General features: G+C 40.7%; 1 protein-coding gene across 3 annotated transcripts in view; it reads right to left on the reverse strand.

Annotated features, from left to right (window-relative positions):
• Positions 1 to 23,369, reverse strand: part of LOC128877866 (zwei Ig domain protein zig-8-like) — a 458,647-nt gene that overhangs the window by 342,561 nt on the left and 92,717 nt on the right. For all 3 annotated transcript variants that reach the window (XM_054125478.1, XM_054125477.1, XM_054125480.1), the window contains exon 3: positions 15,717 to 15,871. In XM_054125478.1, coding sequence (XP_053981453.1) covers positions 15,717 to 15,871 — 155 coding nt within the window. The remainder of the gene's footprint in view (positions 1 to 15,716; positions 15,872 to 23,369) is intronic.

Genomic DNA, 23,369 nt, shown 5'->3' on the forward strand with positions numbered 1-23,369 from the left:
GAAATCTTGGTGATTGATGGAGTTACAGTTTTGGGTGTGGGACAGTGTCAAGCACTTGATATAAGGCTACTGAAACTCTGAGTTTGTTGTAACTGAATGTGTCTAAGCGCCACAGCAAGTAGAAAGAGCGAGTATTGGTCAGACACGAATTTCAAATCTACTGCTTTACTAGGAAGAAAAATTATCGAACTGCCAACTACAAATATGTGTAGGAATATTCACACAGAAAAGTAGTATTACCCAATCAAGGATATTTCTAAGCGCCACTGGAAGTGGAAAGAGCGAGTAATGGTCAGACTCAGATGTCAAACGTACTACTAGAAAGAAAAATGATCGAACTGCCTCTCTACAACGAGAGATTTCTTTGAAAATTAAAAAAAAGAAAAATTATAAGTCCTACAATAATAAATCAGTTAATATTTAAAAATACATGCCCCGAGCCATGATGTGTCCTGGAAGCAATGGATATTGGATCGACGTATCTGCAGAAATTAATGGAACGTTTCAGACTATTAATCGGTATCAGCCTTTGTCGCAGGTCTCCGTGTACATATAAGGAATATCGTTTGAGGACTACCCTCTCTATGGATGCAGGTTTGTGGCGGTTCCGTGTCGTGCCCTTAGTCCTTTGTAATGGTCCTGCTACGTTTGAGCGACGCATAGTAAGGCTTCTTCGAAACGTGCTATAGAGGAAATGTTCGTTACACGTGGGTGACATTATTGCTTCCCGGGAAGAAATTTCGAGAAGATCTTCAAAGTTTAAAGGGGAACTCCATAAAAGTTGAGGAATCGAATCTTGCAGGGAATCCAAAGAAATGCTTCTACTTCAAGAGAGAAGTCACTTCGTGTAGTTTCAAAGGAAAGAGTGATATCCTGCAGAAATAAAATAAATAAAAGTAATGTAAGAGAGAATTAACAACAATAATTTTAAAGAGTGTATATTCATCCCTTACTTCATTTCAAAATTCAAAATTCGTACATATATAAATGAACGTAGTAAATATCAAAAGTTTATGTTTAAGTTCACGTCCAAGTTAGGACTGAAATGTCTGACCATGACTTACTGTTTCTACTTGTGGTTGGAAGTATGTGGTACTTCGAACAGTGGTACGATTGTACCTGCTTGAACTGGTTCTCATTAGTTACGAAATATGTGTAGCAAGATTCACAAAGAAAAGTAATACTACACAATCGAGAATATGTCTAAGCGTCACAGGAAATAGAAAGAGTGAGTATTAGTCAGACACAGATTTCAAATCTACTACGCTATCAAAAAGAAAAATCATCGAACTGTCAAATACAAATATGGGAAGGAATATTCAGAGAAAAAAGTAATATTATCCAATCAAGGATATTTCTAAGCGCCACCAGAAGTAGAAAGAGTGAATATTAGTCAGACACAGATTTCAAACCTACAACTTTAGCAGAAAGAAAAATTATCGAACTGACATATACAATCTGGTAAAAAAAGGAGGGCCTATTTAAAACATTTATATAAAATTGTTCTTGTAGCAGTCGATGAATAAATTAGCATTGAAATTTCGAAACTAATTAGACCTGTTAAATTAGTTTAACGGAAAGGAGGCCAAGCTATACCAAAGTTGTACTAAACAAAATTCGTGAAATAATTAATTGGAACGTCAGTTTCGAATAAAGGAACCCTGGAGGACAAACCCTAGGATTATTTACAGGATTGAGCTGGCGTCCTTTGTCGTCAAGTGTTACAAAACACTCGCAAGAGAAATCCGCTGCGCGCTTCGCATTTCAACTTCGTCTGGACTCCATCGCTGCGAAAGTCGAGGTTCCACGGTGGGGTAACCGCGTCGAGGAATAATTAATCGTTTGATGAACGAGAAAAGAAGAGCGCAGAACTCTGTAATATTCCTTCATTACGGCACGGGAAAGGTAACCTTTCATAAGTACGCGCTACGTTCATAATAAAGACGCGGTTAATATTGCTTTATTAATGAATGGCCGGCGCATTTTTCAACGGCGAAGCTAACGAACCGCCTGTATCGCATGGTTTTTCAAACCGCCGAAGAAGCGTGCGCTGGGCAACTTTTTAATTAAAACCGAAGCCGATCGGTGCGTCTCGTTTAATTATCGGATTCGCGGACGGGTGTGGGCGGTATTCATTGTCCGATAGCTCGCTGTTCGAAAAAATTATTCGCCGATAGGATCGCTGTTGTCGAACTTTCATCATTTAAGATGGAGTTGTAGGCCCTGAACGTGTACTCTTGACAACGGCTCGAGTCTTGTACAATGCAGTCGCCGAAATTTCGATAAAGTCAGCTAGATTTGAGATGACGTTGATATAATGTCAAATACAGGGTGAGTCAGTGAGAATTGCTACTTGAAGGAACTCATTATTTATTATTTACGTTATCCAAAAATAATTCGAATGAATTGTATTATTTTAAAGGGGGATGATATTTTGGATCGATGAACAAAAGAATAAATGTAAAAATATTATTTTAGTACATTGGAGAATTTGGTGGAAATTTCTATGGAGAATATAAATAATTGTGAGTTCCTAATTTTTGTGTGCATTGAATTAGCTTTGCTTGCTTCGACAGTAGAGCTTTGTTTCCATGACTGCACCGAAATTATTAATGAAAATATCAAAACTTAAGCAAACTGAATTGCGTATTCTTCCCACAGACTTGATATTTTCATAATTCACTCCAGCACGAATTCTAGTAAAGTCGCCCCATTATGAAGGGAAATTGCGAGGGTGAAACTTGGATTGCAACCTACTTTCAAATTTTTGTTAATAGTTCACGTGCGAGCTTATCTCGCAGTGGCATCTTTTTGCCCGCGAGGTCTCATTTTTAATAACGGCCATCCTCTGCTTGAAATTATGCCTGCGCCGAGCTGATAAAAGGCAGAAGGCATTTTTAGCATCGGCCGTCATCGACGCCTCGATATTCTTCGTCTCTCTTCCATTTTCACTCATCCACCCTCCCTCCCTCCTCCACCCGTGAGAGCAGCCGCGCTTTTTTCCGGCCTGTGTCACAGCTTTCCTCCGATATCGGCCAGAGTGCAGTTCGTTTCACTCGACTTAATTAATAGATTACCTCGCGACAGATCGCCCCTTTCAGCCGTGGCGGCAATGGCGCCCGGCGAAATAATTAATAAATTCTGCGAATGTCGCGCTTTCGAACTATTCTGGCTTGCTTGGATGAGAAATTGAGCTTTTCATTAAATGCTCCAGAATCCTCAGATCTCGGAGTTATATCTTGCAAATTGCGTGGCGGTATTTGATCTTTCAACCCCTTCAAAAAAATATGGCTAATGTCTACGATTCGTATTCTGTGGATGTAAAAATTGGGTAAGAGGACGGTAGAACGATTTTTATCGAGATTTTGTTGGCAAAAGAATTGGGTCAGACCTACTCTTTTGTGCAAAAAAGTCCAAGTACAGTTGGGAGTGAAATGTCTGACCAAAGACTTACTGTTTCCACTTGTGGTACTGTTTGGAAGTGTGAACAGTGGTACGATTGTACCTGTTTGAATTGGTTCTCATTAGTTATGGAATATGTGTAGCAAGATTCACAAAGAAAAGGAATACCACACAGTCGTGGATGGTTCTAAGCGTCACGGGAAGTAGAAAGAGTGAGTATTGGTCAGACACGGATTTCACACCTACTACTAGAAAGAAAAATGATCAAACTCCAAATACAAATACGTGTAGAAATATTCACAGAGAAAAGTAGTATTACCTAATCGAGAATGTCTCTAAGTGCATAATGATCGAACTGCCAAATAAAAAATGTACAGTTTGATAAAGAAAAATCCATATATGCTCCTCTAATTTGTGAATTTTCATCCACTCCACAAATTATCACCAGAATTATAGATTTCCAAAGTCGAACCTCCTCTACCGTCCTATGCATGTAAACGTCTCCCTGCTCCATCCAAACAAATCCAAAAGCCGTCACAATTTTTGCATCAAAGAGCACACTCGATCCCAGTCAAGACCGGGTAATTAAGACGGCACAAAGCACGCAACTCGACGCGCAATTATTGTCAACAGCCACGCTTCAACGCTCTTGCTTCACTCTTCACTTGCTCAGACCTGTGCCCCGTTAATCGTTGGAAATTATTGCCCGTCGGACCGTAAACATTTTAATTGGCCGTGCCATCGAATACGCAGGCGCGCGTTTCCGGAAAGTGGTTCGATGAAAACTGCAGAACGGTTCGAGGAGCGAAACGGTGCCGCGGCGCGATGGATTTCCATCGTCGGACGCGGATAAATCCAATCGAATTTGCACAGGGTGCGCGCGGGCGTAGCAGAAAGTCTGAAAGGAAATAATTTCATCGGGAGCGGTCCTTACGACGGAAAATGTCTCCCTTTGCTTTATCGGAAGGCTTTTACAGTAGTCCGTTCACCAGGAGTGCCTCCGTTCCGGATTACTCGAGTTAACGAACCGTATTGTCGTTCGGCAAGTGTTGAAAGAAGTTTCGCATTTAAAGTCGATCCTCCAGCTGTTTGTTACAACAGAGGGAATACGCTTCGCCCGGGTATACGCTTTTAATCCGCTTTAATGAACTTTCTGCAAACGATGGACAAACGACGGGTTTCTTTTGCGCCCGTGGAACGCGAATTTCTCGGCGGACGTAATTGCACAAGGACGAGCCTTACGAAACGCTCGACGCGATTAATCTTCAAAGCTGGGGAACGTATGAGGGAAATGTTCAATTTCGCGGGAGACGTCGCGAAAACAATTTTCTTCGGAATGAAGGCGCGCCCGGGGATTTCCAGGCAGACTTTCTGCATATGGAGAATTGCAGTCTTCGTTGGAAAATATTTATTTATTTTTATTTATCGTGTGATATGAATGTTACGAATATAATGTGCAGAAATTAATTCTCTAGGCCTGTTTTTATCAAGTCGGACTCAATTGCGTTAATATATTGTATTGTAATTTGTATATACAGTCTAACTAAAAGTATAAATATTTATAAATTATATTTTACGTCTTTGTGACAGGTTTGATGTTTCCAAAGAAATATTTCGTTATAAATATGTACACAAATGGATTCTACAGATTTGTATGCTTACCATGGCAAATTTATTTAGTACAAATAAATCTGTGATTAAATTTAGACAAATTTTTCTTATAGAGATTGATGGTACGAATGTATTTATTGGACTCACTGTATGTGTACGAATAAACGTATTAAATTTCAAAAACTTGTCACGTACTTTGCTGCCAAAAAAAAATCATAAAACTGGTTAGAATAAAAAATATACACTAAAAATCGGAAAACAATTTATGTCACAGTTTCTTTATAAAAATTGTCTGAATACACCTTTCTTTAAAATACTTTTACAGTTGTCTCTCTTCTTAACAGTCTCGCACTATTTTCGATAGTTCCAGTGCTAAAAATACCACCCAAATCGAAGGTACATTAGTTGAAGTAACGTTCGAAACATTTCGCGCCCGAATTTCCCGTAATAATTCTAGCCGTAGCTCGACGCGAGCGTAAACAACGCTAATTGCAGAGAACAATTTCGCGACGGTGTCCCTGATGAAATCGTCGGCGCCGGGATTACGCGGTGTTTTTCATTGCGCGTCATAATCACGTATACTGCTCGTTTCGTAATTGGTTCCGTGTCCTGCGCCGGTCGTTGTCCTTCGTCCGAATTCCTCGAGCAGCACGAAGAGGATCTCGAAGGGAAACCTCTTTACCGTTTCCGTTGAAACGAAAGACTCCTTAATCCCGCAGTTCCTAAACTCTTAGGAGAGTTGAATTGAAACTGATGCGAGGAGCACTAAAATCGTGCACTTCACTTTTGGAATTTTAATTTCTACAAATTTAAAAAGAAATCAAGCTTTTCGGATAAGTCTTGTTATGTTCGGTTAGAAAACTTTCGTTCGAAATTCCAACGAGACTCTTTTGCGTCTTAATTCGCTTCAAATAATCATTCGGATTCCACTCGCTCTAGTGTTGATAAATAGATTAGTATTGACTTTCCTTTGCCCCTTAAATATCGATTCAATTATCGATTTCCATAGTAGTCGTATTCCATAGTTGTATATATATTTGTATTTTGTGTGATTTGTATAGCGCCATTGAAAATAAAATCTATTTTTACTTAAAAATCAGGTGTCCAATATTAATTTGTCACAGCTAGTTCGGAATTCACAGCCCTGAAAAAGAATTCTTTCCGTGAGTCTTGGTCCTTCGTTTCAGTCCTGAATTATTTTTTTCTCGTACTAACGTAACTTAATTTTTACAGATGTGGACTACAATTAGCATGGAATAAATAATTTTAAAAAATCCAAATAGTGTAGTTCTCAAAGAAAACTGCTCTTTCTTCGCGTGCAGAGATAAAGACATTCCATAAGTAATTTTTAAATTTTGAATCCTTACTTGTTAACGGCAGATCGAAAAGGGTTAAGCAAGTATCAATTGCGCCCGACATTACTCGACACTATATCACTTAAATTCGAATATCCCCCATAAGATTTCGTCGAGGTCCGCGTCCAGTTCTCTCCATAATCAAAGCAACCTCGAACAGGTACTGATAACAGCAGAAACGATTCCGAGGCTTTTGGGCGAAGAATCAAACGGCCGTCGCGTCCCCGCGTCCGTTCCGCCGTCGTACCCGTCGGTCTCCCGTAAATACCGATAAAGCTAATTGAGAGCAATCGTTCCTGGGTAGAGCGACGGGTGCTCCTTTAATCCCCGGGATAGAGGATAAAAGCTTCTTCTCGATTGCGCCTCGTCATCCCCCTGTCGTTTCCCCCCGCTGTTATTGTTTGCCTCGGGGTCGGTTCTTTGTCCGCGTATTAGACACACGAGATGAGCGCTGCGACGAAGGAACGGATAGCTGGCTAACAGTGGCCGCGATTCGTCCGTTCCGCGAGTCCGCAAATATAAGCTATTGGAAATCAGCAGCGCGCAAGCGGGTGTGGCTCCGGCTCGGGTAATGGGCACGGAACCCTCACGGCCGTTGTGCAAACTCCGGGACAGTGGCTCGTAATCGAAAGACGGCAAACCCCAACCATCCCCTTCCGTCCCCCGCGCACGAACCCGCGGTCGGCCAGAGATATCCTCGAGGATGCTCCCCGTTCACAAACACTCGTCCCGGGCGAGGATTAAGGCGGAAGCGTCCCGTGTCTACCGGCGCGCGGCTCGCTGACGATTGCGTTTCTCGGGTTTTTCCTCCAGAAATTGTTTCCATTCGACGACTCCCAAGGACCGACGACGCGTCGATTACGAGATTAAGTCGGGTTAATACTCTCCGGAGTCTTATTCCCCGAGCGGCTTACTTCTCGCCCACGGAAAACAATTTTTTCCACATTCGAGGCGATTAAGAATCCCTCGGGGTTGCGGCGAGGAAGGGGTGTCGAGGTGGTGGTCGAGCAACGTGGTTGATTTGGCCTTGAATGGATTATTATAATTCTAGTGCGAACGATTGCGACGAAATCTGATTCTTTACTTTCCCATGATACAATGTCTATTATTATTTATTTGTTTGTTTACTGTCGCAGCAGCTTGCAAGCTATTAGCGACCACTGTGACTTGCATGTTCCACATTTACAGTCAGTCCCATGAATATTCGTTTATGTTTATTGCAGAGATTTGTCTAAATTAAATGATGGGTTTGATGTTTCCAAATAAATTTCTCGGACGTATTCATTAAACATTTATTTGGAAATATTAAGCCTATCATATAATTTAGACAAATTTCTTTAGTTGATATAGAGGGTACGAATATCAGTATCAACGATACTGAAGATCTGTAAAAATAAATCATGGTGTATATTTGTGGTGTCATTGTTAAAGCGTGGTTCACAAAAAACCAGAGTCAAAGAACGCTCTGTGAAGAGTCATCCGCCGGAGTGGAAAGAGTCTCTGTGACTTTTTAACACTTCCCCCGCCATCTTCATCGCTTGTACCGTCGTCGCCGCAGAATAACTTGGTAATTGCACGAGAGGGAAGCGTTTAATCGCACGGCGAACAGAGTTCCAAGATGACTCGGAACAAAGAGACGAATTCGCGCGATTAACTTATTAATGCCCGTAGACAGCGTTTCAATTGCGCTGGCGAAATTCACTTTGTGCGACAAACAGCGCGCGATCAATTGTTCGTCGAACTTCAATGAGCGCAACCGTCGTGCTAATAAGGTATCTGCCGCGAACGTCTCGTTTCGAAAACAGAGCGCACTGCGCACTACCCGAGGTAACTGGAACTTCCGCGATCGATTTGGCTATATTTGCTGTTTCGTATAATTAGTTCTCGGTAATTAGCCATGCTCCGTCGGAACTTTGCACGATTTCGCAAATATTTAAATATCCGCCACGCGTCTTTAAATTCGACGTACGCGCGCGCTCGTTCGCGGACTGATTGTTCGCCGCTGAACTCCAACCCTTGAAACCGCGAGTCCGAAGTGTGAAGTGATTTAAAGCTTTTCGAGGAAAACTGTAATAATTTGTTTTTTTTGGAATTATTGAGTTCTTGTTGAGAGGGATTTTTAATTTACTGAGATTTGGTTGTTTTCTATCCTCTTCGGATATGCCAACCATGATTTCGAAATAAAATAAAAAATACTAAATCTACTTATTAATAAGTATGATTTACTTGGAGAAGAAACCTTCAAAATAATATTATTATTTAAGAGACATGGATCTGCAATTTGTAAATGAGAAATAACTATTTGCAGTACAATGATTTGAAAATTAAAAAAGATACTAATTCATTTGAAATAGCAGTTATTAACAAGTATGAATTATTTGTTGAAGGAACCCTCAAAGTAATATTATTACTTAAAGGTTTTTATCCGAGTCATTTAACAGGGACAAATCAGTCCTTTTATCTTGAAAAACTGACCAATTGTCCCAAATATTACTTGTTTTCGTAGCCAGCAAAGCGAGAGCCCTCTTTTAATGAAACTTTTTGAGAGGATTAGCTTCCTAAGGTCGAAAGGGCAGCGGGAATATTCCGATACGTAGGTTTCATTACGGAGCAGCGCACGTGTCGAGCAGAAGAAGCGAGGCACGAGCACTCGGGCTGAACAGCTGACACAAAACAACTGGTCGTTGCGCTTCAACCCAATTCCCTGGCAACTCCTTCATCTCAATTAACTACGCCCTCGTCTACGCCAATTTACCATTTCCAGCAAACTAGCAAGACCTGTCTGTCCTTCATTAAACTACGATTCACCTGACTGAATATGCGTCCCGACTAATTCCTCGACGTACTCCCATCCCCCGTGTCTGATCGTTTCGGTCTTATTATCCGCCCGAGCCCCGTGGATTCGCACCCCGAGACGTACAAGATAGCTCACCTCAATAATACATTTAGTTTTCGGGAAGAGGGAAAATTGCTTGGAACAAGGCGCGAAAGAGATGTTGATTTCATATCTTCAAAGCGAAAAAAGTGTTTTAGGTAAAGCCACCTCAGATGCGTTAAAATTATAGCTGTATACAAGAATTTTTTCTTTAAACAGCCTAATAGATCAGCCTAATATAACAATCGGCCTAATAGAAGATCTGTTACGTATATAATGTCCCAAATTTAGTGTGCGAAGCAGAATTGAAAGGTAGCTGAGATGATTCTGAACGACAATTTCCTTTGCAAAAATCTTGGGTGGTGCTTAGTTTTTGAATTATTAACGAAAAATCATCGACCAATCACAGCGCTTGAGTAGCGCGCGCTCAGCCGAGAGAGGCTGGCCCCGATGGCTGGCCCAATGGCTAACGCGAGCGTCATGGCTCGAGCCAGCCTCCGGTGCTGTGATTGTTCCGTGGTTTTTTGTTAATAATTCAAGAACGAAGCACCTTACGAAATTTTTGCAAAGGAAATTGTGCTTCAGAATTGTCTCAGCTACCCTCATTTCCGATTCTTACACTAATTCTGGGACACTCTGTATATTTATGCACTCATACATTCTCCCATATTTTCACTTACCATAAATATAAGATTCTTTTCATTAATGCGGATGAATAGTTGAGTATTGAAAAGTATTTAACCCTTCTAGTGCCAGGAGCCGATATATCGGCCCGCGCCTCGTAGCGCTTTACTATTCGCATTACGGGAGAACTCTATCTCAAAATAAATTTATAATACGTTATAAATGGTCTAGTTTCATTATGAGAGAATAAAAAAAAATAGTTTTTCGTTTTAACTCTTTGTGAATAAGTGTGGATAAGTTCCCTGCACGAGATAATCCGCCCGACGTTCACCATAAACCTTCGAGTTATTTTTTATTTTTGTTATGTAATATTGTTTATCTTGTTACAAAATACATTGGAAATGCAAAGTATACACTTCATAATAATTAGTCTATATAAAATTATGATGAAAAGATGACTTTTTGTATATGCAAATACGTTTTGTAAGAGAGAACTCAATTTTTACTTTCTTCATGGTCTTTTATACCTTTGTTATTTATATAATTTTCAATGAATTTAGAAAAACTGGTGTCATTGTTTTGTTCTTTATTTCGTCCTTAATATACTGCTTTTCGAATCATGTAATTATTGTTTCTCGTTTGATTTTCATGAGCATTTTCCCAAACCCTAGTAAAACTATGAAATTCGGCCGGTTATTCTCGCATAGGCACCTATTTTTCGCCCGGCACTAAAAGGGTTAATTAAAATAAAAAACAAGGTTCCGAAACGGTGCTTTCGGTTGCTACTTCCAAATCGACAGTCGCTCCTCTCGATTGCCTCTCTCGCCCACCGTCTTCGCCTCAAACCTAATTCGTGTTCTTCATAATTAATAAATACCATCATTCCCGAACACACAATTCCGTAAATCCATTTCCTTTAGTACACACATCGTGCCCACATAGCAGCGGAAAACAATTAAACGAAGACAAAATAAAGCCTATAATTTGTTACTTTCATCCGCAGCTGGCCGTGACGTTGTGTCCGTCGCGGAATAAAAAGCAAGCCGTGGGTGGTACACGGACGCGAGCACAATACCGTTTCGCGTTCGGCAACCCAGATAATTGATTTAGCGGCGGATCAGGAACGTAATACATATAACTGCTTCGCACGTGGGGAGGGAGGGATCCGTTTAAACTTAGTTTAATTAAACCGTGGATTTATTGGGCACGCCGGGTTGATACGTACACACGAAGACACGCGCGCCGCACCGTCTGGCGACAAGGGGTTGCGTCTGTGTAGCCGTTCTCCATGGGATTTCCGGGGGCTGGGGGCAGTTACGGCGTCGAACGGAACGATACACGTGTCCCATCGGCCCCTGTGTGCGTGACACAGGTGCGACACGGTGTGCGCGGAGGCGTACACGCGTCCCAGACGGGATAGGGTCTTCCCTGTTGGCCTCTGGAGAGATACCATCGAGCGTCAGTTGTGATACTGGCTGCGATGATTCGAGAAGCGAAGAATAGAAGCGAAGATTCGAGGGCCAAGGCATCTATCTTTAATAACATCGCAGGGGGGATTGCTTTTCTACGGGACAAAAAATTAGAGAATTCTATAGAGTAATTGTTAGGAAGTGCTTCATGGCAGAATTCAAGAAATTGTCGAAATTATGAGGCTCGAAGTGTGGATCTATTTTTGAGAGATCTGATAGGAGAGATCCTTGCACTTCGAAAGTGGATGAGTCGTTCGTTGCATGGAGCGATTAATTCCATAAAAATAAACAGTTGAGAAACGCGACGAAATAGTTTACAATGTTTATTGAAATTCCCTTTATTCGTTATTTATTTCCATTATTTATTTCATTTGAATTATCAAGGTATAGGCATTACCAGTTATTAAAAAATATAATTACTGTACTGGTGTACGTAAATATATTATATATTCAGTATGTTCATTTTGTGTACTGTATATGTAATTTTATAATATATAATATACATTACGAGTAATTGATAAATATCATTACTATATGGGTGTACATGAACATATTATATATTCAGTATGATTATTTTATGTACTGTATATGTATGTTTATAATATTAGTTCCTCCCATAAGTTCGTGTTAATATTTAATAAAAATACTACAGAAATTTTATAGTGACTGTATAATGACTACGTCATAAAGATGGGAAAATATTGTACAACTTGAGAAATTACTTTTTTCGTGACACCCTTAAGGGCATGTTTCCTATATTAATTCCAGTAGAAAAAGAACAAGTGACATGAACTTACGGGACTAGTATATAAAATCTAATGAGCAACCATTCGAGTATCTCCTTCAATAGCAACGATTATCGAAGCTCCTCAACAACCTAATGCATCCATATCACCCCCAAAAATCCCGGAGCGACCCCTCGAAACGTCGAGTAGGGTTTCGTCCTGTCCACAGTCCCGGCGTCCATCCTTTGATCTTTGTCAGCTGTCTACACTCGCCAATGAATGCACACCTACGTCGCATATCCACCGGCACGTTCGTCGCACGTGTACCTTGTGTACGTACACAGTCGAGGGCATTGATAAGGGTATAGCCAGAACTGTCCGGCCCGATAGCCTCTGTAACCACTCGGTCGAGTATAGCCGATCGGTTCATTTGCGGGGTGCAGTCACACTGGCTACCCTTGGCGATCCCGGTCTAACCTGCGCTCGCTTCTTCCGTTGCTCGAGACTCTACTATCTGGCAATTAAAGGCAGCCGTTGTGCGACCGAGACATACGACAGCCGCACGTGCAACGACACGTGCAGGCTCGGTCTTCCTAGATATACGTGTACGTACACGTACACGGTATACACGTACGAACTGACACAGAAGTACGACGAACTCGAGGAACGGGGGCGGAGAAGAGATTTAAGGACTGTCTTTCTTGCTGCCGGGCCGATAGACGCTCAGTGACGCGTTAAAGTAGACTCGACCAGGACACGCGACGTCGAGGAGACGCTGGTACTTGTGGCTGTCTCGATCGACTTACTGCCTACGAAACCGACCGGAGTTGATGCCGTTTCCTATCGAACCGAAGACCTAACCCAGACCTTTATTGACCGTGTAGACTAGGCATACCAAACGTAATTAGATACGAAGGTCTGAGCTTCTTATCGTTTGACTGGGCGTAGACAGTTTTGATCATTTCAGTGGAAAGTTTGAACGACTCTGTTTATTGTTCGTACTTCGGTGTACAACGGTGGCGGACAATGGTTGTATGTTTGAATAAATAATTGCCAGAATACTGTCAATGTTAATAAAAAATTCTTCATCGTCAAAATACTATCGATGGCAATAAACATTTTTAATTGCCAAAATACTGTCGGTCAATAAAAATTCCTAATTCCCAAAATACTGTCAATGTCAATAAAAATTCCTAATTTCCAAAATACTGTCAATATCAATAAAAATTCTTATTGCCAAAATACTGCGAGTATGAATACAAATTCTTAATTGCCAAAATAATGCGAGTATCAATAAAAATTCTTTCTATTAATACAAATATTCTACGTCGTATTTTTCTCGCGCAATTGTAGAGTTTTAAAAACACTAGAATGTTTACTAATTTCCAGACGCATTTGTCCCATAAAATATTGCAGGATACATCCACAGGTGAGAAAGTGGTCGCACAGTACATTTGTAGATTTGTACGTACTTCAAAAGGGAACTTTTTGCTATAAAAACGTGTAATTTAACACTCCAACTCTGTTTCCCTGTTCCCGTGCGTGTGTCCTTTTACACATCTGTGCTCGTACAGCTTTCATACCGTGGACTTCTTTACCCTTTAACTCTTTGACTCCTGCCGCGCTCTTCAGCTCTCTTTGATGCCTTCGTTAGGTCATCACGCAACCCGCGCGCCACACAGAAAGCCAGGATTCGTTACCAAAAATGCTATGCAGCACCCTAAAAATTCTAGTTCATTACAGAATTTTCCACGAAGGAATCCAATTGGAATGTTTAGCAAAGAAGAAATCGAGGAAAGCGCGCATTAGGAAGAGTGTGATTTCTGAGACTGGCAAATATTATTAAACAAACTTGCTGCTATCTAAAGACGTTTAATTTATTTTTCCAAGGCCACAATATTAATTTGTTGCATACTGCCATTCTCCAATTAAGTATGAATTATTTTAGTTAAGAACCACGTTCTAAATTCTTCAATTTCCAATCCAAATCCAATTCCAGCCTAATTAAATCTATAAACTTATCGTGAAAATTTCTACTAGGTTAAAATTTAATTTCTATACAACTGGACGTGATGTAATGCATCATCTGTGGTAGCACTTATTGTTGCAACCTCTTTAAAATGTACCAATTCCATCCAGATTTATTTTCTTCGACACCTCATCCTCGGAATTAATTTATTCAATTTCTCTTTCGTATTGATTACCCGAAAAATTCCAAACAAATTCGTCCCTCGATTAATTCGTGTAATCGACGTTCTATTCTTCTCGAGAAGCCTCGATAATATTGGGAACGGTCGACAAGCGTCCATTCGTCTCTTATTACGGTGATGCATTAGTCTGAATAATGCAGGAGGTTTGATGCGCTGATGTATGGGCTTTTTAAAATTCCGTTGGGAAACTGTTGCGCTGTACTAGATCACTGTTCTCCCCGTCCTCCGTCCGGACCGAAGAAAAATCGACGCGGTTGGATCTCGTTTGGCGATGCACGCGCAACAGCGGACCCGATTGTACCGGAAGTGATCTGTTTAATCGAGCCCTTCCCATCGCGTGTACCGCCGGAAATAGTCCGTGCAGCTTAGGCTTAATCGTGTACCCGTACATGGGCATACCAGTCGCAGAAGGAATTCGAAATGCTCGCCGCGAGGATTACCCTTCGATTATTCAATCCAGCTCGCTTCTTCCACGCACAACTAACCACGATCCGTTCCACGCATAAGCGAATTTTCAGCAAATCAACCCTTTGCACTCCGAACTATATTTCAATTTCGTTACTAGCAACTCCGAACGCTTTCGAGCATTTTATTTGAAATTTACTTTGGCGCGTCAGTCAAAATCACGTCTGGTGAAAAAAAAACCAATGATAGTAATTTTTATACTCCGACACCTAGTATTATACAATTTGCCCTCAGAATTCAGATAAATTCTCGTAAACTTGCTTTACGATTTACTTCTTTTAAGATTTTTCGTTAAAATACTAGAAATATTTACAATTTAAACACAGGGTATATATATAATACAAAACGTTGGAAATTACTTGGAATATTCACGTTTCAACTTCGAAATACAAATTATTTTAATTTCATCTACAAACCGACTATCCACGTACATTATTAATATAATATATTAATGTACTCCACTTAATAATGTATCCAAATAAAATTACAATATTTGATGGATAATAATGTAATTTACGTGACAGCGTAATAACAACGCATTTAAATGTATTTGTAACGTATTTAAATTTCCAAAACTAACTCCATAATTAATTTAAATAAAATTCGCTCATGTCGCTTTATGAATTTAAAACATTTAAAACATCGATAAGCATATTTAAATGCAGACTTGTATCGGACTATATCCATTTATAATTTCATTTCTTTCTGACCATTCTGGTGATATTGCTTTGTTACAGATCCTGCATGTTTACATACCATTATGTAACAAGATAAGCAGTAATCGTGGAGGAAACACGCAGAACGAGTGTTCCGTCATTTATCAAGCTCGTAACGTCATAGATAACGCGACATTTAGACAGTTATTTATATCTCGGATGTTAGATGCCCCCAGCTGATGAACATTATCGTCTGTCGTCCCAGAAATTTCGTTGAAAGTTGTTTTCTTTCGTGGAAGAAGAACTGACGCATGCATTACTCACCACTCTGTCCCCAGGATCCTTTACGAAGCAATTCAATTCCGCTGTTTGTCCAACGATGGCGGTGACGTTTCGCGGCGAGAAGTCTTCGAAGTAAGGTTTATTGAAAGATTTCGTCGGCATGCTTCCGGCGACCACGCTCGCCAGGCTGGAACCACCTGAAACAAATGAAGAAGACACCATTATGGAAACTGCTCTGCGAATGGCTAAAATGCTACACATTTCTAAAGTATTTATACTCTATACTGATATACTCAAGTATTAAGCTTTGTTTAATTGATTTATAATTCAATTACAATTCAAAAAATTCACAAAATTCAAAATAAAACTTCTTATATTTATTTTATTCATAAATTTTAGGGGAAGAAATAATTAACCAACATTCCTACATATTTGTAGAGCTAAATTTGGATAAATTAAAGTTTATTATTTTTAATATTAACCTCTTATTTCTTTTCTTGTTAAGTCTATTTTAAATTGGTTGCTGTATGAATACTCCAACCTCTTATTTCTTTTCTTGTTAAGTCTATTTTAAATTGGTTGCTGTATGAATACTTCTTACATTAACTGTACATTTACATTTAGATTGACATTGACATTTATATTAATATTTATTTTTATATTTGTACTTCTATTACTCTTCACTACTGTGAAAGAGTGTCATAAATTTTATTCTTATCCTATTTCACTAAAAATAAGAATATTTTAATAAACTTAAAAAAATATCCAACCCTTAAATGTGAAAAACATTTCTTGTTTACTCGTTAACTCTTTGAAGCACACGAAAATAAAAGAAAAAGAAAATTCAAGCTGCACTGAACAGCCACATGAACGAGAACCTTTGAATAAGACAGCAAAGCTAAGCAAAAATATACTTTTTAACCCACCTAACTTCAAAGAATCAATACTAATAATTCCATACAGTTAACATTAGCCTTCACAGTGACAGTCTCTCCACGATCAAACCTGATCAAACTCGAGTTCAAGCAGTCCAAAATAAAATTGGTTTATAACAAATCCGGAGGATCTCGTGCTCGCAAAGTCGCAGAAATTTCAGAATTACGGGGACGAGATGCAAATTGCGAAAGATGCTGGATGAAATGTGCTGGCAAGAGGAGAAATCTATTCTTATTTAACGAAGCATTACGGCAACAGTATGGCCCGCGCTTCCCGGAGTCAAAGTGACTCGGATGAATATGGAAACTCTTCGTGTTTCGGGGTCGGAACGAGATTAGACGGCGCGCCCGCGCCAGCAACATCAGAAAGTTCCGCCTCGAGTGGACCGAAAGTTGTTGCTCCGCGGGCGCCGTAGACACAGCTAATTCTAATAAGTACTTGATTAAGGGAGAACTTTCGGTAGCAGTAATGCGTCATGCTATTATGTATGGTTGTCGTGCACAATCACGGTAAACGTTCACGAAATACCGCGTTTGCACCGCCCTCGAGAACAACCGCCATCTTCTTTGATCTTCCGTTAATGCAAATAGTTCACCAACTAATAATTCGGGGAACGCGGAGGCTTCTCCTCTGGCATGCGCGCCATTGCTCTCGCCCTAAGTTCCGATGACCTTCGATTGCTACGCGTGAAACACCGCGGCGATTAAGGGATGAGGGGTTGTTAGATGAGGGACAAAAATAGACACTTTTGGAGGTGCTTGGAAATGAGTTATTGTTATTATTTTTATTATTTTCTGTATATATTATTATTACTCTCTCTTCTTTGTTATTATTTTCTACAAAAGTGATGGATATTATAGTTTATTTTGAAGATTATTTATTGAGTGTGGAAACTAGATTAGAAGGTTAAATACTAAGTGATTCTATTTTTCTCTGAAAAAATTTCTTATTTTTATTCCTAAATCTTTGGGATATCGCGATTTTTCTCTGTAAAAAAAAAAATATCTCGAGGAACCCTCGATACTTGGCCTCCTGATATGGTTTCCTCCCTTAAAAAGAGATTATTCCGCTCATTTTAAGGTGAAGTCATGATAATTATACAGAAATTGTAATGTTGAATTGAAATTGAATTGTAATGCGACATTGAATGTTAGCAAGAATAGTTTGTCCAATAATTTGTTTACAGTTCACTGTATACTTAGACTCGAAACGTTTGTCTACTCCTACAGTAACGGGCAAACAAGAGAAACAACATTTTCTAACGGTATCACGCGTTTCGCTGCCATACACTATCCGCTTTGAAGTTCGATCCTCCTGTATTCGTTTCGATGGCGTTCATTTCATCTCTCGCTGTGTTACGCGCGGCACTGTAATTTCAACGTAAATGAAACTTCAACACCGGCCGGATTGAACAAACGATAATGTTAGCAGGCATCGAACGTCACTCGCGTTTCGTTTGCAATAAAGTAACCGAAATCCACCACGATCGAAAGTTTGTCTAGCAAATTCTTCAAAACAGGACCGATCCCATCGTATTCGGCACCCTCTTCGTGAATTAAATGAATAGAATAATTTCAGCTGTCTTAATCCATTACGAAATATATAATGATTGTATTAAAGGTTTTGTTGAAAATATAGAAAAAATAATTACAGGACATATGGTTGATTCAATTTTTAATTTTGGTTGATTATTGTAATGATAGAAATTGAAACCTCTGTCCATTAAAATTTTGTATTCTACGTCCTGTATAATAAATTATATTAAATAAATTTTACACTATAATAATTTACATTTACTAGATGAATTTTGCACATTTGCACTTTATGTTTATTAAATGATTACCAATAAACTTGAACATATTCTTGAATTTTTTTATTTAAACACTGTTACATCATTTATTTTCAGACAGAACAAAAAATGTATCAACCCTTATTTTACCATCCAAGAACGATACCATTAAACAAAAAATTAGATAAAAATTCTGATTAGATAAAAACCTTCCCATCGAGACAGCATCGAACGGAAATAGCTGTCAGAAAAAGGGATGGCGAGAAAAAAAGAGGATCGATCGCGACCCTGCAACTATTCGACTATTTCCACCTTCGCTATCGGTAAGCGCTATCAGCCCGCTCCCGAATCGTTCGAAATTTATATGAATCACTCGATTTGCCATTAAGCAGGATTTCGTCGATCGCAGAGATGAGAGAGTCGCCATTAACATAATCCTACGATAGTGAGTGGAAATGGCGGAAAAACGGGCGCAGCGTCAAGGGGGATGATGGGCGGGGGCTGTTCGAACGTCGGTTGGCGCAGAACCGGCAGTAGGGCGAAACAGAGCCGGCGTTCGATAAAATTTCCCATTGTATGCCGGGGCAAATGGGATTTCGCCCGGGCAGAAATTGATATTGTTACGAGGTACATGCGAAATTGTTGGAAATCGTCGGCCGATATCCAGACGGTATCGATGCGAGTTCCGAAGGAACACGTCAAAGGGATTGGCAGCCGATAACGAAGCATCGAGCCGGTTGTCGTGAAATTAATTTACCGTCGCACGATACCGGCCCCCGCGGTGATCATGGTCGCTCGTTACTTTCAGAAAGGACGATTTAACGGGGACGATTCGAGGTCTCTGAAAATGGAAGACCTGTAACCGTGCACGTGTCCTGCGAAAACGTCGATGTAACGGATAATTGAGTCAGTTATTTTAGAAGACACGTGGTGAATAAATGATGGATTTGATTAAAGCGTAATTCGCGAGTAACGAATTAGCTGATCGCGTAGCATTATTCGAATTGCGATAGTCGTCCGGTATTCATTCATATATTAATATTCCTACAACGTAATTCAAAAAATAGTAGTCAAGTAACATTCGTGGAATAGCAGTATTCGTACAGCACCATTCAAATAATAATGTTTGTATATAATACACAAATATTCATACAGAATCATTCGTATAATAATATTCGCATAATGTAATTAAAAAAAAATATTCAAGCAACATACATGGAATAGCAGTATTCGAACAGCAGTATTCGTACAGTATCATTCAAATAGTAATATTCTAACAATATCATTCACGTAATAATATTCGCATACTGTCATTCGAAAAACAATATTCAAGTAACATACATGGACTAGCAGTATTCGAACAGCAATATTCGTATAGTGTCATTCAAATAGGAACTATTATCCCTCGAATAGCAATATTTTTATAGCGTCAATTGAATAGTTGATATTCAAATAAAATATTCATAACATAACTCGTAAAGATAGTAGACCGTTGTACTTCAACGGGAGCCGAACAAATTCCCAATTTCCATTACCGAGCATTAGGTACGAAACAGACTGGCCAGTGGGGTTCACGTGCCCCGTCCAGGGGTTCAATTACGCTTCCTTATCTGCGTGATGCATTCCTTTGAAATTATATCCCGCGTGTAAATCAGAGCAGCGATGCATCTAAAGGGGTTTCGCCTCGCGTGTCGGCGCGGAATACGTAAACCAGTCGGCGTTACGCCATTATTTCGTTCCCCTTTTCCTCGTCTCGCGACATGACCAACCGGCACGGTACATCAGCCTTTCCGCTGTTCCTTTGATTACTCCACCTTTATTTTTCTCCAACCCTTCCAATTATTTCTAGCCCCGTATGCTTCGAACTATCACGCGTTAAAGAACACCGAAGATTCCCTCGATCAGGTTACATCACACGGCTGGACATTCAATGGAAAGTAGTCGTCAAATATAATGTCATAAATCAGAGGCTACCCCAGAAAGAAAAAATATACATGTCGAATTGAGTAACCTCCTCTTTTTCGAAGTCGGTTAAAAACATCTGTAACGAGTGGATCCCACGTTAGAAGCGAGTCTTTTTCCTTGGCCGAGTCGATCTCTCTTCGCCGACGGTAGTCGCGCCGTCCGCCAGGTGCGCTAGACGCGCAAGACTCACACTTGTTCAACTCGGCACGGCTGAATTTTCGGCGCGGGTCTGTCTATCTGTACTGCACGAGGTCATCTCGAAGTACGTGTAACTGTGAGCCACTGTAATAGTGCGTCTTGCCTGAGAGGTTATATGATGTCCCATCGGGCGGCGCGAACCACCGGTGGCTCACACTTGTTCAACTCGGCACGGCTGAATTTTCGGCGCGGGTCTGTCTATCTGTACTGCACGAGGTCATCTCGAAGTACGTGTAACTGTGTGCCTTTCTCGCAGTCAAAATCGTCGCCGCGGTGATTAAGTAAGCGGCCGCGACGCTAGGCATTTAGAATGCTCGGGCGAGCAATAGTGTACAGACTGCTCCGAGTAATGAGTGTCTCGTTTTTTCCGCTCACGTTCCTGTTTCCTTTTTAACCTGTTACCAGGTCCTCCTACGGGGTACAAACTGGAAGGTGTGCGACTGCTACCTTCCTGCTCTGTAGGAGCTCTGTCTAACCTGGTGTCCTCACGGCGTTAGCCTCTGGACCGAAAGGAAAGACATTTGACCGCTGGTACTTGTGTTCTGCGACCGCGGAATATCCCGGAGTTACGGTCTCTATCTAGCACGGGAAGAGTGGGTGTGCGATCGCTACGCACTCGGACCTTTGAGCACTACCGTTTTCCCTCCAGTGCTTCGTGTGTGGTTTGTGTAGTGAGTGATGTAGTGATTCGCGAGTGATCTGCGAGTGCCTAGTTCTAAGTCGACCCCTAGAATAAGCGAGCGGGAAGCGACCCTGCCTCCGAAGCGTACCCTAGCGACTAAGTGAGCGCCCCGAATCTCGAAGGTTCTTCTGACCGGAGACATCGACCGTTAAATTTTATTCATAATACCATCTCGAAGAGAATCAACTGATATCATTGATCCAAAAATCAAGATGCTTGGAATAAAATTCTTGAAAATTGCGTCGAATAATGGCGTCTATGGTATAATTGATCAGCTGATTGACTGAAAACATCACCTGACACATTCTAGAAAAATAAACATAAGCAAAGCTACCACCTGAGTGTTAGTCCCATTCCGAAGAAGTAATGGGGATATAAAATATAAAGATATCCTGAACTAAGAAAGCTTCAGTGTCGTACCTAGCCCCTGACGATGCAACCATCCCGAAGCGATGAATATTGCAACGAAGAATAATAGCCGCGAAAGTCTAAAATCTAAAATGCACCGACGCGAGTAAACGATAGGGCAGCTCCAAGTTTTCTGAAGGTATCGTCGGCTTTTCGGGGAACTTGGAATCTAAGAAGTAGATCAAATAACTGAACGTACGTGCCACGACTGGGAGGCACGAAATTTGGAGAATCACCAACATCGGAAGGGATTGCGGTGGCTCGACTCCCGGTCGGGAACGTTTGTTTAAAATAGTTCCTGTTTATCGCCGGAACGGCATGGAATTCTTGAAAATTTTCTGGGATTTTCCCTGCACTGGAGGCCGTATTTAAATCGACGGAGCACTCGTACATGTACCGCGGGACGGAGAGATACCGCGGATATATATTCGAATTTGAATAAATTTGAATAAACGTACCGAGAGGGCCGTTCGTAAAGGATATTTTTTCGTGCCGTTTCGAGCGCTTCCTGGCTTCCTCAGACGTTTATAACCGGAAGCCACCGCCGTTTGACGGATTGGCGCCGTTCGCGAGAAAATTCGGCAGAGTAAACTTGTTTACCACAACGCTAGGAAAGGTGGAGCGGTGAAAATGAAATTCCGCTTTTCGAAAATCTTTCAAACACGCCTCGGACGACGCTAGCTCATAGGTCAAAGTTCGACGATATTCCCAAAATACTTTCCGACGGAAACATTTGATCAACGGTGCTTATTTTTGCCCGTTAAAAGTTAGTGCTTCGTTGGGAATTAAATTGACAGCTCTGACGAGAGTTAAGAAGACTGTTGGTCATTATAAGTTGATTACGAATGCGTTTATGACGAATGAAGATGTGGAAGAATTTGTGAGAATGGAGACAAATGCAAACATATGTGAAATATTAATAATAACATCCATGTTGTATCGTTTAGGAAGTGGACCATTCTTCCATGTAACTTTTAATTAATTTTCTATATCTGTGAAAATATGTGTGTTGCATAATCATGCACAGTGCATATTTCATAAAGAGTATAAATCCAAAAATATATAAAATATCAACAATAATGCGCCTGTTATTCAGATAGAGAAACATAAACGTCTACAGTCTAATTACAAGTGTTTGTCGAAGTGTATAAAGAAACACTCTCCTTGTCCTTAACGTCGTTAAAACATCGAACGTTCGCAAGTACGATCGATCCTAGCACGCTTACAAAATGTCCCATTGTTACCCTCTTCTTGTTTCACGGACGGAGTTTTCCAACCAGTTCCTGTAGTTTCCATTCGATGCCGTGGTTGGCTCGAAACTACGTCGTCGATTCTTTCGAAGTGGTTCGTATCGTCGATTTCGGCATTGAATTCAGTTCGAGCACAGCCGAAGGGTCTGCCTCCTTTCAACCGTTTCATTCCACGGCGTTCGACCGGCGCGATTCACCACGGTACACGCCCGAACCCGAGGCTATTTATGCGATTGCTGGCCCCTGGATTCTTTTTGCTCCTCGCGCGGAATCTCAACATTTCCGTTTTACCAGCGACCGATGCTTCCGCCGGTGCCCATTCAGCGTTTTCTCGTATTAATTTCTCCGTCGTTTCTGCTGACTTTCTTTCAAAAACGCGTGCTCTTCCTCCGACGATTCGCGCCAGTTTTAACCCTTTGCACACGAATGTCTCTCTGAAGGGACATCCTGAATCCGGAGAGGGCTCA

Source organism: Hylaeus volcanicus, chromosome 6, assembly GCF_026283585.1.
Source record: "Hylaeus volcanicus isolate JK05 chromosome 6, UHH_iyHylVolc1.0_haploid, whole genome shotgun sequence".
Lineage (NCBI taxonomy): Eukaryota > Metazoa > Arthropoda > Insecta > Hymenoptera > Colletidae > Hylaeus > Hylaeus volcanicus.